The sequence below is a fragment of the Typha angustifolia genome, chromosome 13 (assembly GCF_048772165.1).
Source record: "Typha angustifolia cultivar Huaian chromosome 13, ASM4877216v1, whole genome shotgun sequence".
Classification (NCBI taxonomy): domain Eukaryota; kingdom Viridiplantae; phylum Streptophyta; class Magnoliopsida; order Poales; family Typhaceae; genus Typha; species Typha angustifolia.
The window spans coordinates 10239284-10256177 of record NC_133251.1 but is presented as its reverse complement, the minus strand read 5'-3'; the positions used below and the strand labels follow the sequence as shown (position 1 = coordinate 10256177).

General features: G+C 37.9%; 1 protein-coding gene across 1 annotated transcript; it reads left to right on the top strand.

The window, feature by feature from the left end:
- Nucleotides 1-9471: 9471 nt before the first annotated feature.
- On the top strand, nt 9472-14561 carry LOC140774859 (transcription termination factor MTERF9, chloroplastic). The gene is made up of 7 exons (XM_073118013.1): nt 9472-9845; nt 12266-12359; nt 12434-12618; nt 12715-13404; nt 13489-13940; nt 14028-14148; nt 14273-14561. The coding sequence occupies exons 1-5, from the start codon at nt 9585-9587 to the stop codon at nt 13822-13824; spliced, it is 1566 nt and encodes a 521-aa protein (XP_072974114.1). The 5' UTR covers nt 9472-9584; the 3' UTR covers nt 13825-13940; nt 14028-14148; nt 14273-14561.
- The last annotated feature ends 2333 nt before the right edge of the window (nt 14562-16894 follow it).

Genomic DNA, 16894 nt, shown 5'->3' with positions numbered 1-16894 from the left:
TTTTTCCATTGTTTCATGTTTTTCTTGTAAACTCACACAATTTATTATTTTCTGACCAAATTGACCTTGCTTTATTTTTAAGTAGAAAGAGAATTATGTTTTTATTGAATATCAGTTTATCCTCTTTCAAAAGGAAATAGTATATTTTTCACAAAAATAGTACTTTTTAAATCGAAGGAATTAAATATCCTTGTCTTTATCTTCTTCTTCTTTCTCTTACTAATATTCTATGTAAACAAACTTATTGTTATTATCTTCACAAATCATATATAGGCTCTTAAGCTTGTATTTTTTGGTTCTGTCTTTCTCATCTGAACTCTAATAAAATTTAATTTAGATGCATTAAAAATATTATTCAATTCTCTCAAATTTATTTTTCATAAATCATAAGTATCTTAAAATTCAATTTGTTAACATGTTAACAGTTAAATATTCTTTAGAAGATAAGAACTCATAAAAAAAAACCTTCCATTTATTTTGTGGTTTTATGATATCTATCTCCTATGAACTCTAATCGGCATTATTTTGGATGTATTGAATTTTTTTTCAATCCTCCACAATTTCATCTCTCATAAATATCTTCAAATTTGACTATTTTGAGGGCTAATAATATGTAAGGCTAAATTACAAAAGCATTCCTAAACTACGTGGCAGTCACGATATCAACTAATACCCTTAGTTAATTTTTTGCTCTCGCTATAAATATTTTATATTTGGAAGAGGATGAAATATCAAAAAGAGTTTCTATTATTAGATTTTCATAAATTAACCTTGGAATATTGATATAACAAATCTAGAAGTTGGAGAGGAAAGAGAGGTGCCCTGGATAAGGTATTATGTATAAAAATTTGAGAAAGAAAACAGAACTAGAAAGATCAAGAGAGATGCGACACCTGAGCTTCTTCGGTTTATTAAAAAAGAGATGAGAGAGAGAGAAGACACTAGAAACGATAGAGGGCAAGAGATAAATAAAAAATATATGTATAGATTAACCACCATGGGTACAAAAAGCTTCGCTAGAATTAGAGTTCAAAAGTTACACGAACTTGGAAGGAAAACTCTCATTCCAAATATACACATATCCTTTGTACCGTAATTAGATAGCCAACCTATAAAGCAGAAACAAGTCCTATTTTAGATTTTAGATACAAGGGTAGGTGGGGTTTTTTTTTTTTTTTTTTTTTTGTTCCACAAGTTCTCTGATATAAAATTGATATTTTGGTATATAACATCCACCCGCATCTCATTTAACTGTTTCCGTAGAAAGAAAAAAAAGAACAACTAGGGATTCAGGGGAGAGAATGTGGGTTTAGGTGGGTTTGTACTTAAGTCTTAAATGTACTCTGATAGCTACAAAAAATAAAAAATACCATAATTTGATCTTAAAGCTGGTTTTTCTTGCTACCTTACCCTTCTCTAATTTGAGCCATTGCTACTGCCCTTTTTCTAAAGCTAGCCATTGGCTTTTATCTCTTCTTTAGCAATTTCCTAACCAACAATGGCTCCCAAGAAGAAATACTAACTTTAGTTAATGAGATAGTAAATACTTAGTTGGTTACAAGAGCCCTTGTTATGAGTGACACTAGCTTACTTAGGATACTAATACGTTTACACTTTTCTTAATGACTAGGATACTAACTTTAACCCCATCCTTCTTCTTTGTATACCCATCTTAGATTTCAAGTCTTTATTCTTTCTTCCCACATCTCTTTGTTGGTAAGAGTATATCTTTGTGTGATTTAGATTCACAATTACATCTAGGTGAGGTCAATAAAGTCAAGAAATTACTAATTTGCATTGTTTCCAACATGGCTTAACTGAGTCTACAATAAAGAGACTATGATATGCTTATATGTTAGAGGCCACTTGTTATGAACCGGCTGTGAGAATGAACCCAACTCTGATTGAGTTCAGCACATAAAGATGGCCAAAGGCATTTTGTCTTTTCCCCTAGCTGATTATTTAATTATTTTACTTTATTAGTTTGCTTTTGCAGATTAATCATTATGTTTGGAATAATTTGATACAATCTCCCCTTTGGATAAGGTTTGATCTATCCCGTTTTTAGATTTGAACAGAATCTAGTACAGAACTTTGGAAATGGATCCTGAAAGATGCAGTTGTCGGATTATCGTGAAATTTTGATATGTTGTAGCCCTGAAAAAGAACTTTCTAAAAAATCTAATTTTAGGAAAAATCGAACGTCAAAGAGCCCATATATGGATTTGTGGATGAAGGCACAAGATCCTAGATGATGATAGATAATGGTAGACCGACGGTAATAGGGTGGCACCAGTGAGTAAGTGGTGGTGGAAGAATTATGGATAATGGAAGGGGTTAGGGCAAGGTAATAAATAGATTGAAAGAAGGGGCAAGAGTGGGCTGCCCGCCCCTAAGGGACTAGGGTGAGTGGTCGATTGAGGGAGGCTAGAAGCAGCGGCGTCGGGGAACAAGAACAAGAGAGAAGAAAAAGAAGATTAGGGCAAAACTCAATTTATTTAATAATAACTTCTTGGTTGCCATCCACACTTTTAGAGACTAACCAAATAATTTAAAAATGATAATTATTAACCTAGAAATAGTGGATTTTTGCCGACCGCGTTTGAATAGGGTCGTACGCATTCGAACGTACAAAAAACGTTCTCTATCGATGCGAAGCTAATGCAGGCATTTGAACGTACATTTTGCGTTTTTTGTATTTGTGAACCTGATGTAGGCGTTCACAAGCACGTTCGAATGCACTCCACCCACGTTTGAACGTGATATACATAAAACTTATTTTCTATGAAATAAATACTAAAACAAAAATAAAAGACACCCCTAAGGTGTATCCATGCTCGAGACGACATCGGTGAATCGTATCATAATTACTTTATAATCCTTGCTTGTGTGGATTATATTTGCTTATTTGGATTAGTCAGGCTCAAACCTATTTAATCTAGCTAATCAAGTCAGGTTTAGGTGTAACTATTATTAGAGTCTTTGATTGATGTATTAGGGCTACTTTAAGCTGGTTGGATCTAAGTTGAAGTTGGCTAGGTCGACCAAGTCAAATCAAGTTAGGTAGTCACCAAACATGTTTGTAGTATGCATCTAATGGTAATTGGTTAGGAATTCGGTTCAAGTTGGTATTACTCGAGCTAGTCTAACATGGCCAACCTAGTCGATTAGGGAGCTACTATATAATCTGTGGTACCCCCTAATGAGGATTATCAAATAAATTGAATATGACCTAAATCTATCTCTGTTGGTCTCTCCCTCTCGTGCGCTTCTCTTTCACGTCAAGCCTCATTCCTAATCATGGCCACCACCACCACCACCCTTCCCTTATGTTTGGTCGCCCACTCTTGTCCCTAAGAGTTGGTCCTCTTCTCCCTCCTTATCTTGCTTTAAATGCTATCTATCTCCACCAGCCATTTTACCACCTTTCATAACCTTAACCCTAATCGAATCACCATTTTTCACCTTCCACGTCCATCATGCCACCACCTACCTTTAGTCATCGTATCAGCCATAACTTTTGATTTAGACATCTTTATGATGAGATTTTGATTGCCTTGGATCTCTATCTTTAGAAAACAACATATTCAAATCACAAGTCTTTTAAACAATTAGATTGATTAGCATTGCCATCCAAAATTTTGAATTCAGAGTCCAGAACAGCTATTATGATCGGATCGATTTTTACCGAGGGTGATCATAGCAACTTTGGTATCATAGTAGGTTGGACCTCGAACCACATGCGGAGATGAAGACTACCAGATCCCATGGCTTTGAGGCATATGATGGAGGAGGACGTACTAGAGTCATTAGTGCTCGGAGAAGAGTGAGGGGGGGTGTTACTATTGAAACTCTTCAATGCATGGGTGGCCAATCGAGTCCAAATCCACCCACAACCATGGATAGCTTGTTGCTAGAAATGATATGGTTCATGGACCAAAACCATGAATAGCTTGTTGCTAGAAATGATATGGTCCATGGACCAAAACCATGAAAAACTCGTCTAGCTTCTCACCCCATTAGTCATTGCTTGGATGGAGGCAACCAACCAAGAACGAGCCCAAATGCTGCAATTGAGGCCTTCACTGGAGGTTTCGACCGTTCTAACCGCACCACTAATCACAAATCTACTTTCATTCCTTCCTACCAAAATATGGAGCCCTTGCTGCCTCAGCCAGGAGTAGCTAGAATAGTAAACAAAATCTTCTAGTGAACCTACCAATGACAAGCATGAGAATCGATTCGATTTAGAGAACTTTGATAAAGACGACGATGGGCTAGAGGAGCAAGACCTAGAACTACATCAAGCTAAGGTTGAAAGGAGGAGAAATCATCAAAAAATGGAGGAGCCACATTCACCTAGGTTAGACTTGGATAGGAGTGTGATCTAGACGACAAGCATGGAATCCAAGCTGAACAGTTTGGCTAGATTTTCTAAAATTCAATGACAAAGATCTAGTTAATCACTTGTATCGAGCGGGCTTTTATTTACTTTTTAGAGGATGTCGAAGGACTTCAACACTCTTCTCACCAAGATGGTTCGGCGAACCACCATACTTGCATATCAAGAAGACTTTGATCAAATCAGTGCTCAATTGTTTCCATCTTGGTCTAATGAGATTATGATGAACACTTTCGTATATATTAGAATTATGAAGTGAGATCTAAGTCGATGTCGAAGCGCTTCAACCACGAATCTTAGAGGAGGCTTATAAAGATGCCATACTCATGGAGAAGAAGCATAGGGGCCTCCAAAGTAAGATGAGGATGACTAGACTTAGCCTAAATGCAAGGTACTAAGTTAGGTTGAACACGACGATAAGAAACTTTTCTTTTGGACCGAAGATGGCTATTGCTGTAACGCCCCCGCCCGGCACAGGCACGTGCACGCACACGCGCCCACACGGCACGCGCGGCGCACGCGACAGGTCGGGCGGGGCCCGTCACGCACAGATACACTCCTGTGCACATACGTTCATGACATCATCAAATAACACCTGCTAACATATCCATCACCAAATAAATCATACTCTTAACCAAATAAACCTGTTAACATATGAATATCAAAATCCACAATAATATACACTAGACCGCTACATAATCTGGCAGGACCCACACAGGCCACAACAAACCATCAAGATACAACTAAAATAACTAATACAAGGGTACACTATGATTCGACCTGTATTATACAAATCATTGTTTAATACAAAAGAGTACAAATATCAAATATTGGTACAACTCGATTTCTATATAAACTATCATCTATACCATCTCGTATCTATAGCTCACCTCATTTTCGCTCTAAAATATCTTCTCAAGTCGCTATCACGTACCACATATCTGAGGGGGTTAGAAAAGAAATAAAGAGAGTCATGAGCAAGAGGCTCAGTGAATAGACCTTACCCCGAATCAGTGATGCCAAACAGAGAGTAAATCATGTACTGGATAATATGAATCAGAAAGAGTATCATGTCATGAATGAGTATATGAATGTATCCTCAATAATATATAAATGAAAAGTAGATAACACGTCATAACTGATAAAAGTATATAATCCTCGACCATGAGTAAACAAATCTCCATGTCATCTATCATCATAACTCTCTCTCAAATATGACACATGATGCATGCCGATCATGACTATGCTATGATATCAAATGCAACCATATATGATGCATATTGACCACTCGATAATCAGGTAACCGAATGATAATGAAATCATATGCATTTCTCAACATCACGATCATCAACGAGATCTCGGTATAATATCATCATACTAGACCACTGTGCACAGTCAACACCCGGTACCCGGTCTCAACATCATGCCCGAAGGCTCAGAGCATACTCTGCCATCCGCAAGGAGTATCTCAAATATAACCATACCCTGCCATCCGCTAAGGGTATCAACATCCATCCAGACCGGGCACCCCACATAGTTGATAGAAACCTCGTGAGGATAACTCGCCACATATGCCCTGGCGAACGGTATGTGTCTGATTGTTTGTGCGCACAGACTCAACTGACCTCGGACATGGGCCACGAGATATCGCATATCAGCGACCATAATCATCAATCCAGGCACCCCTAACTCTGGCGCCTACTCGGGTATCCCCACGCTTTCTATCAACTATCCTATCAATTATATTTCATGCTTTCTTTTTAAATGACAGATCATATGCATATATCCAGTACAATAACGAGTCAATGCATAATAGGAATTTAGGTGGAACAGGAATCAAGAGAAAAATGCTGCAATGTAGTCTCCAACCATGTATCTAACACATGCATACTCTCGCTAGTCTATCACATGCACACTCATACTAGAAATCATCTCGACATAAAATCATAACAGTATAATCATCTCCAACCATCCTTATTTATCATTATCATACTTATATCAAAGATCAGCCTAATTACATGCATGATAAAAATATGCTCAATGGTAATCATCTCTAGATAAAGTCATATAATCATGCTGGAGGCCAAAACATGCATGTACATAATATATAATATAACCTAATTTGAGAAAGGGATCTAGGGGATAAGACTACTCACCGTCTGATCAGAAGATACAAACCACGCATCTCTCACGTCCGTCAGGTAACCGAGTGACACTCATCGCTAGCAAGGTCCACGGGGTCTCAAATAAGGGGTTCGGGATCGTCTGAAAATGTTTAAGTAACATAAAGTTAGTTGTTTATCCCATTATAATCCGTTCGAGTAAAATATGATGATTTATTAGATTTTAGAATTTCTACTTATTTTTATAATTGGCTAGATTTTTATTATAAATAAAATATAAATATAGATAAAAACCTAATTATAATTAAATTATATCTTGATTAATTAGGGACTATGTAGCCATTATCTTCTTTGTTACAAAATAATAATGTATAATAAATTAATAGAATTACTTAAAAAATGTATATCATAAGAATATTAGAATATAAATCTAATAATTATAATTTACAAATTTATCTATTAATCTAATATACATATAAGTAAGTAAATAAATAAATATAAGTATTACCTATATTTATGCCTAATTAATCATTAATTATAAAAATTATCATTAATAAAATTACATTGAAGGATATATAATATTATTAAAATAGTTAATGTCTAAATAATCTATTTGCATTAATTAAGAAGCAAAATACTTAAATAAATAACATAAATAAACTAATTAATTAATAATTTAATTACAACTGCCATCAGTGCTGGGCTCGGCCCAGCACTGTCTGCTACAGTGCTGGGCCGAGCCCAACACTGTGCAGAAAGAGAAAAGAGGAGCTGAGGAAGAAGGAGAAAAAGAAAGAAAGAAAGAAAGAAAGAAAGAAGAAAGAAGAAGAAGAAGAAGAAGAAGAGAAGAGGAAGAGAAGAAAAAAAAGAGGAGGTGAGGGAGGAGGTTGCGGACCCGGGCCAGCGGGGAGGGCACCGGCCGCTGCTGGCCAGCCAGCGGCCGACCTCTCGCCGGTGGCTCGGCTCCGACGAGCCCACCCTCGAGCAAGAAAGAGAGAGAGAGAGCGAGAGGGAGAGAGAGAGAGAGAAGCTCACCGGCGCTCAAGGAGGTGGCGACGGCGACGACCGGCCTCGGCGAGAGAGAGAGAGAGAGATAGAGAGAGAGCATCCAGAAAGAGAGAGAGAGAGAGAGAGAGAGAGAGAGAGAGAGAGAGAGAGAGAGAGAGAGAGAGAGAGATTTAAAGAGAGAGAGAAAAGGCGGTGGGAGGTTGGCGGTGGCTGCGGCGGCGCTGGGGCCCGCCGCTGCCAGATGGCCGCAGCCGGTTGGCTGCGGCGACGCGAGGGGGGGGGGGGGTGCGTGGCACCTCCCCCACGCAGCCCCACTGCATGGGCACGAGGCCGGTCACACTGTGGCCGGCCACGTCGTGCCCATGCAAAATTAATTTTTTTTTTTTTGGTTGGGTTGTTACAATTGCTTGTTCTGGACTAAGGCCACCCTTTTGAACCTCAAATGAGGTAAAAATAGGGGTTAGACCTGCTGTTCAAACTCTAACACTTATCCAGATGGACTAGAAACAAGCTAAATCACTATGCACACACCTAACAACAAGTCGAGATGTTCCTTGTGTTCAAACCTTGCCCATAACTGAGCTAAGCCTTAGTCACACCCTTGGCAAGGTCTTTCCCATGCCGGTTGGCCACCTCACCATCTTGGATGAGCTTTAGAAAGCCTGAGATGCAGCTCATAATTAGCTAACCCAAGATTAGCCCGTGTCAATCTCGTGTCAAATTGACTAGGTCAACTTGGCCACTTTTCAATTTTAATTTTTCCTTTCCTTTCAGAGCTACCACTTAGGGGTGGAAGATGACCCATTGAAGGTGCAAAGCATGGTTGAATGGCTGCTATCAAAGACGACAAAAGAGCTCGCGACATTTTCATCCCCGACTTTTCCCTTTTTTTAGTGGCTATGTGAGGCATGTAAAGATGATGCTGATATAATGAAAATGATGGTTGATTTAACTACAGGTCCAAACAGTAAGCTAGGGCTTACACTCATTGATAAACTTATTTTGGCGGCAAAGTGATTGATTCAGTTGATATCAACTTGTGTTTGGAGTTGATGCGGCTCATGGGTGTGAAGATGAAGTCGAGATCAAACTTGCATGCTATGGTGGGACTAAACTAAACACATGGAGCGAAGCGTGAGGCAAAGGATAAGCACGTGTCATTGGCGGATCTACTTTGGATCATGGTGGAGACACCAATATATGGGACTAATTTGGTCCTACACCAAAATGAACTAACCAACTTGTTTTACTACTTGCACCCAAAATCACTTTCTTTTCCAGATCTAAACAAGCACGACTTGGAGAGACTTGAGCTGAACAAACTTGAGATTGATATGGAGAAATTGAGCCCTACAAGACTAGCAGAGGTTAATTGGCTTCACCCCTCTAAAATTAATAAAAAAAGGCTAAACTTACCTTACTGCATACACCTAATGTTGTTGAAATGGATAGGAGGGTAATGTGGGTTGGATCGAAACTAGATTTATAAATGAGAGGGTCAAAGAAGACATCAAAAAAAGAGCTAGAGGAAGAAATGGGAGAAATAGAGTTATAGTGGAGTTATAGTTCTCTTTCATAATTTTTACATCTTGAGAACAAGGTGACAAAAGTGTAGTAGTATGTTATGAACTAGGCGTGAAGGCAAACCCTACTCTAACTAAGTTCAACACATAGAGATGGTCCGAGGCATTTGCATCTTTTCCTGTGGCCAGTAATCTAATTATCTTTTACTTCCATTTTCTTATGAGTTTGCTTTTGCAGATTAGTCTTATGCAAGATTACTGCCACGTGTCTCATCTGCAGGAACTTCCTACATCCATTGCCGCATAAGATCCCCGTTCCTCATTAGTGTAAGAGCCCAGTCCACGTCATCCCCCCAAACTCCAGCCGGACAGGAACAATGCCTTTGGAGTTGGAGGGGATAAGGATGTGCTCAAAGCCAACAAGATATGATATTTCGCCTTTCCTTTTTTTTCCCTCTTCACCGAGGGATCCCTTAACGTGCAAAGAGTATATTCCAATCCTTGGAAATATAGGAGAAGAATAAGCCAATGGCTTTCCTCGGCCTCCACTCCAACTCCACTCGCCACTTCCTCTTCTCCCCTCTCCCGTCTTCTTCTACTCGTAATCACTCCCTCTGCCGCTCCAGCTTCGTCCGTTTCGCCGTCTTCTCGTCGCATTCCAACCAGAAGTTACTCAAATCCAACCGTCGGTCGCGCTATGGCCGGAGAATATCTCCTTATGACGATGACGACGAAGACGAAGACGACGACGAGGAAGAGGAGGAAGAGGAGGAAGAGAAGTTGTCCGATGTGAGTTCATCTCTTTAATTGTCGAAGGGTAAATTAGTTGACATAATAAGTAGTATGCTCAGTATTGAGTGTTGCTAATTTGCATCGAAGGATCAATAATTTATGAAGTATGATAACCTTTCTCTCCCGAATTAGGTATTTTATTCCATCTGCTATATGTAATGAGTTGAAACCTCCTCTATGAGTAGCCCTACGGGTCCTTTGTAGGTCCTTTTGAATGCTAAACTTTATTCATTGGTGAATGTGGTGGGTATTAGTAGGAGTAGAATTGTAGTGCATGAGGAGATTGGTTTATTCATTAAGTTCAAGAAGGATTTAAATTTCTTCAGGGCTGATTTTTGAGAGTTAGGTAGGTTACTCTGACCCTATCAAGATAATTTTTGGACGTTTCTATAGATTAAGTCCTAAAAGGGTTGATGAAGATTAGTGGAATTAGATGAACTTAGCTATGCTAGGACTTTCTGATTGTGGAGCATATACTTTCCTGCTCTAATCCCCTTGCATCATCAAAAATTTCTTCAAATATCTACTTGAGGGCCAAAATTTCTTATGAACTCTGACTTTAATATCCGGTGTTTGTTAATGCGATGTTGTTGCTCAGCTATTCTAAACTCAACTTTATCATGAGTATGAATTCTGCATAACGGACACTAACTTATTGAGGCTTTTCTGAACTATTTTCTCTAGTGGTCTAAAATTCGAGTTGGCACTAATGCTGGCCTCGCTATCAACTTGGACAATTGTTTAATGCTAACTTGTTCAAATCCCATTTTTGGTATTGGCAAGAAAACCTTACCTGAAGATTTAAATCTATTGTCAGGATATGTTAGACTTTATCTCTTAAATGATCTAAGTTAATCACAATCATTGGATTAATTTATCCTATAAAGTTAGGATTAGATAAAGTTGTAATCAGGTAAAGAGTTTATCTCTTAGTTTAGAATGGGATTAATATAGGGTTCTTTGATGGACTAGGATACATATTTGTTATCCTATAAATATGTGGCCGGTCCCTAATGCTAGATATCTATCTATAAACTCTCAATGAAGTAGAATACTAGAGGGATTAGAAAGCCACATTCAAGACTTCCATAGCATATGAGAGTTCAAGATACTAAGGATAGTGATGCTAGGTACGTACATATAGTTTTTATTTGTTCTTCATTGATATGAGCATAATCGACAATGATTAATAGATAATATAATCTTATTATGGTTTATCAGGATGAAGAAATAATAATATTTAGTAGCTAAGCTATTCTTCCCTTCTTATCGTATTGAGGCATCATAATTTATCTCATTTTTATTCTATTATAGAAAAGTTATTAGACAATAGCAAGGATTCCCTTGCCGTTGGCACAGTGCTTATCGGCTACTGATCAACACGACATGTACTACAGTACGTGCCATGCCAACACAAACGGTGCCAAAAAACATAGAGGGGAGGAGATATTGGGAGAAAGGGAGAGAAAGGGAGGGGGAGAAAGAGAGGAGACTTACCACGTCTAAAAATGCTGTCAAGCCTCTGCCGAGCCATTGTCAGGCCTTTTCATATGCCATTTGCCTTAGATTGGAAAGGATAACACAAACCCATTTTTACATTAGTCGGAGAAGAAAATGTTGTTCAACAGATTATAAATGGCTATCTGCTTGAAGCAAATTATGACTAAATCACAATCCATTTTTGAACGGATCGCCTTCTCCGGCGATGGAAATGGAAAAAATTGATGCTTTAACCTTCCAACTGCTACGGGAGGGCTCAAGCGGCTTCCTGCAGCCATGCCGGCTCACCTAGAAGTTATTTCACAACCTTTACATTGATTTTTGGGGGTGCCATGTCCAGACCTAGTGTCAGCATGTCCATCTATGGACAATAGATATGGTTCTGAAAATGTCAGACAATCAAGTGTATCATAAATCATATTGCACAGCAACACTGCTCCATCTTTAAATGAAGCTTTTTTGCATGGAGGGCATGAAGCTTCATCATAAGTACCAATATGGCCATTAACGATTTTATTTCTAAATGCATTGTAAACTTAGTGCCACATCTCACTCAGGCTTAAAATGTTGTGAGCTTCTACTCTTTTTTTCTTTTGGAACCATTTATGTCATGATGCCTTTTTAAGTGTATTAATTTCTTCATGTTCCTTATAATAGGACATTACTAATGATTAAGAAATTTATATTGCCAGAAAAGGAAGAGCAAAGAATCACTACTCAGTTAATGAATCATAACCTGCTGCAATATTAATATTGTGTTTAAACTATCACTGTTTTAGTGAGATCTCGAGTCAAGCATATGATCCTTACTTCCTTGCCTTTAGTGAAGTTACTTTTGGTTTGTTTGTACAATTCCATAAGCAGTTAATCATAGTAGTATTCTATTGTTTTCATCTCAATTATTTATAAACTTTCAGGATGATCTTTCAGACTTGGAGGAGTACCATGGTGATAATCTTTCTGATAAGAAGCAGCTAAAGTTCAACTTGAAGAAATCCAATAAAAGATCAGGTATCTTAAAATTACATGAAAAGCATTAAATAAAGAGATCTAGCAAATCTGTATCTTAAGATTTTATCTTCCAGGCAATCAAAAGCTACTAAAAGATGGCTGGGAAGGAAGAGCCTCCGATGCTGCTTATGGCCTGAAGTTTGCAGGCATACCGGCAGATGTAGAGGATGCCTCAAATAAACCAAATTCCCGAGACTGCTGGAGTACTGTGGGCAGATCATCGAAGGTGGAATCTATGGGTTTGGACAGCAAAGGAAAGGTACTTTCATAAATTTGTCTGAGCTGTGTTCTAGTAAATTGTCTGTTTTACTTAGGACATAATGGAATACTCTCTCACATATTTGAGTGATTGCAGCTAAAGAATGACAGTTTTTCTAGAAGTAGGTTTCAGAAACTTCAAGAAGAACACGATTTTGATGAGAAATGGTTTCCACTGATTGATTACTTGGGCACATTTGGACTGAAAGAGTCTCACTTTATTTCCATATATGAGAGGCATATGCCTTGCCTTCAAATAAACTTGGCTTCTGCTGAAGAGAGATTGGAGTTTTTGTTATCTGTTGGTGTGAAAAACAAAGATATGAGAAGGATACTTGTGAGGCAACCACAAATTTTGGAGTATACAGTAAAGAACTTGAAGTCTCACGTTGGTTTCCTGGTGAGTATAGGAGTTCCAAACTCCCGCTTAGGGCAGATTATTGCTTCTGCTCCCTCTTTATTCTCATACAGTGTTGAGCAGTCCCTGAAGCCAACAATCAGGTATCTGATTGAAGAAGTAGGTATTAAGGAAAAAGATGTTAGTAAAGTTGTTCAGCTGAGCCCACAGATTCTTGTCCAGAGGATTGACAGTTCATGGACATCTCGATACTTTTTCCTGTCAAGGGAACTGGGGGCACCAAAAGATAGTGTAGTCAAGATGGTCACCAAACATCCACAGCTTCTTCATTACAGTATCGAGGATGGAATTCTGCCTAGAATCAATTTCCTCAGGAGTATTGGCATGAGCAACTCTGAGATTTTGAAAGTATTAACAAGTCTTACTCAGGTATGGTTCAATCTTTGTTTATCTCATCATTCTATCTGAAATGGTTGTTCTTGGTTTTTCACTCCCTCTCTTCCTCCTCCTCAGGTATTGTCATTGTCATTGGAGGGGAATCTAAAGCCCAAGTATCTTTATTTAGTTAACGAACTCCGCAATGAGGTGCAGTCATTGACAAAGTACCCCATGTACTTAAGCTTGTCTCTGGAGCAGAGGATCCGACCTCGCCATCGTTTCCTCGTTTCCTTGAAGAAAGCTCCAAAGGGTCCATTTCCTCTTAGTTCCTTGGTGCCTACTGATGAGTCCTTTTGCCAACAGTGGGCTGGAACTAGTTTAGAGAAATATCTACAATTTAGGCAGGGTTTATTACTCACAGACTTTGCAAAGAAGTATGAGAGAAAAAGTTTAACATCATCCTCAAGATAGTACCAAGTTTAAGACAAGGTTTTGGATATTGTATGAGTGGCCTGTTTAGCTTTCTAATCATTAGGTTTGTTGAAGTTATTGGAGAGGTTTTATTCTGGCACTGCCTTACCTATATGGTATGTTCACTATTTAGTTTTGTTACTTCTACTTCTTGCACCACTTTTTTTTCCGACAGAGGAGGCTAAAAAAGTACTATTTTGCAGATACCCAAAGGGTTTCTTGTGCTTATATGTCCAATTTAGCTGCCACGATTTTGGGAGGCGTAGCTAACTACTAACTTACTAGTTAGCAGAACAGGTGGTTCTACTAATCCAGTACAATGAGGTAACTTTCACTTGTGCTAAAATTGTTGAATAATTATCTTTGTCGAACTCGCTTAGCAGATTATTCTAGTGGCCCATGACACTGGTTTAGTTGGTCTATGTGATTAATTCCATTATATTTTCAGGATTCTCCACGTGCTCAGGCCGTCGAGCAATTTTATCCGTGAATTATGATAGCATTGGTTGTTCAAAATTTACAGCATACTACTATTCTCTTTTGAGTAATTTTATAGCAGACTACTGTTACAACTGTAATTATACTGCTATGAACACTTCCTAAGGTTTTTTCACAGTTCTTTCTGATGCAACTGTACAAGAATATAAACTTGTGTGATATATAACAGGATAAGTCATTGTATTGACACTACGATATTCCAACTTGTTACATAAAAATCTTCTATCCTGTAAGCTTTACTAATTAGTGCATGTTACTCTGATGCGTATGAGGTCATTCTCCTTTGCTTTCAGAAAGTAGCAACCTTTTTGTTCTTACTTTTGTTATATCTTATATGATTATATTTTCATGTCTTCGCACTGTTGATCTTGATTCTTGAAAAGAGGTTCTTGCCAGCTCTAAATGGATTATGCTGGATGTCTCGAGAAAAGGTGAAATTGTTGTGCTAGGCTTCTTGTCACTCTAAAATTTTTTTGGTTGCAAACTAATCGATTGCATGTTAAATGGAGGTAGCTGGATGATTTTGAATGACACCTCCAGTTTCCGGGGATCAATACTAATTTCCTTGAAAACAATCTTGCTTTGCATATGAGTTCATACTCCTTTGAATGACACATTTAGCTGGATTTGTGGTTCCATAGTTTGTCCATATTTCTGTGTTTTTTTTTTTAATCTTTTTGTGGAGAAAAGTGGGGAAGAACCCATTAGAATGATATTAAGATCAAGCTGTTTGTTTATGTAGAAGGGATCAAGTTGTATTCTCCTCATTTAATTGAATGAGTAACATTACGTCGTTACGCTCAAACCTAAGTCGCAAAAACATTTATTAAAGTAATCAACTAATATGGATAACATCAGCCCAATTAATGTTAGTAATTGTCTTAAGACAAGATTAGAACTGAAGATTACAATCCAAAACGCAAGACCGCAAAAAGATGAAAATAAAAAAGAAAAGGAAAGAGAGAAAGAAAAATAGACTGAGGAATTATAGCATCTAAAGGGTGCTAGTTCAAGCTATACTTGCTACTCTAACGAGGATATATAGAAATGTATAATAAATGATATAAGAAAACGGATAAATAAGAGATTATACCTAAAGATTGGAGAAGCACTAATCAAGTCACAGAAAATAGTCGGAAATGGTTCACAAATTTCAAATAGATAATAAAGTAGAGAGAAGCGAAAATGGAATGAGTAGGGGTGAGAACATAACAGATTATGACTTTTCTATCCGTTTTGGTATCTGAATTTATATTTGCTTCTAAATGGTATATGCCGATATAAATATTGCTTAAAGAATAATATTATAATCAATATCCGCATATCATTTGATTTAAAATAGTATAAATATAATTTCTTATACTTTTAAATGAACTCTAATGTAATTTTTGCATATATTTACTAATTACCTATCGATTTATATAACAAATTCTTCTGCATTCAGAAAACTAATGCGAATATATTTCATTCTGATCCATATACGTACTTGTATTTAAAGAATATTGTAATTGGGTTCATTATCCTCATTCTAATACATATTTTAAAAAAAATATGAACCAAAACTACCCAATATCTAGTCTTAACCCTTATTTCCAACAAACAACTACCGTTTCTGATACTCTCACCTGCTCAAGCGACACATATCCCATATCCCTTCTCAGCAATGTCCTCATCAAGTAGACTAGTGATTCCAAAACTTCTCTTTCTACCTTGGCATCCATTTTGATTATGGCTGTCCCATCTTCACCTACAAGCATAACAAACCTCATAAATCCTATCTCATCCTGTTGAGGCGAATCTCACCAGTTTAAATTGCGAGCCTTCACTCTACAGACATGAAAATGACCCTAGCAATGTTGGTTGAAACACTAAGATTTTTGCTAGTTTACGAAGGAAAAGAAAAGTTTCCTCTCTCCTAGCTAAAGAAAGGATTAGTTGAAGCATTTTATTAAGGTGAGATGAGAAGTGACATTTAGGGTGAGAGGCTATACATGTCACCCCTCCCCAATGAAAATTCTATATCGGTTATCAAAAGTGTGGAGGCTCCTTAACAATTCATAATCTCTCTACCTTTCACTACAACTCTAATGTCCACATCATCTTTCTTTTTGAAACCAAATGTGGTTAGCCAAGTCTAACAAGATTATATCTTATATTTCCTCTTAAGAACAATTGGGTCATCAATTTTAATGGTCTTGTTGGAGATCTCTTGCATCTCTATAATGACTAGGGTTGTCAAGCTTGATGAGCATTTCGGGCTCGACTCGGCTGAAGCTCAAGTTCAGATCGGCTCGATCAGAGCTGAGCCGAGCCCGAGCCATTAAAAGAGGCTTGAAATTAATATCTAGCCAAGCCTGAGCTAGAGTCGGCTCACTTAGGCTTGGCTCGATATAAAACCAACAAGTCATGATTCATGAAACCCTAATCCCCAAATTTAATATCCTAATCCCACGTTCCACCCTACATCCCCTCTCTGCCTCCTACTCCTTCGACAATCGGCACCCGTGCTTGTGGCCTCAAGCTGCCACTGCCTCCTCCTCCTTCGGTAGTCAACAGTTCGAAAATATGGCAC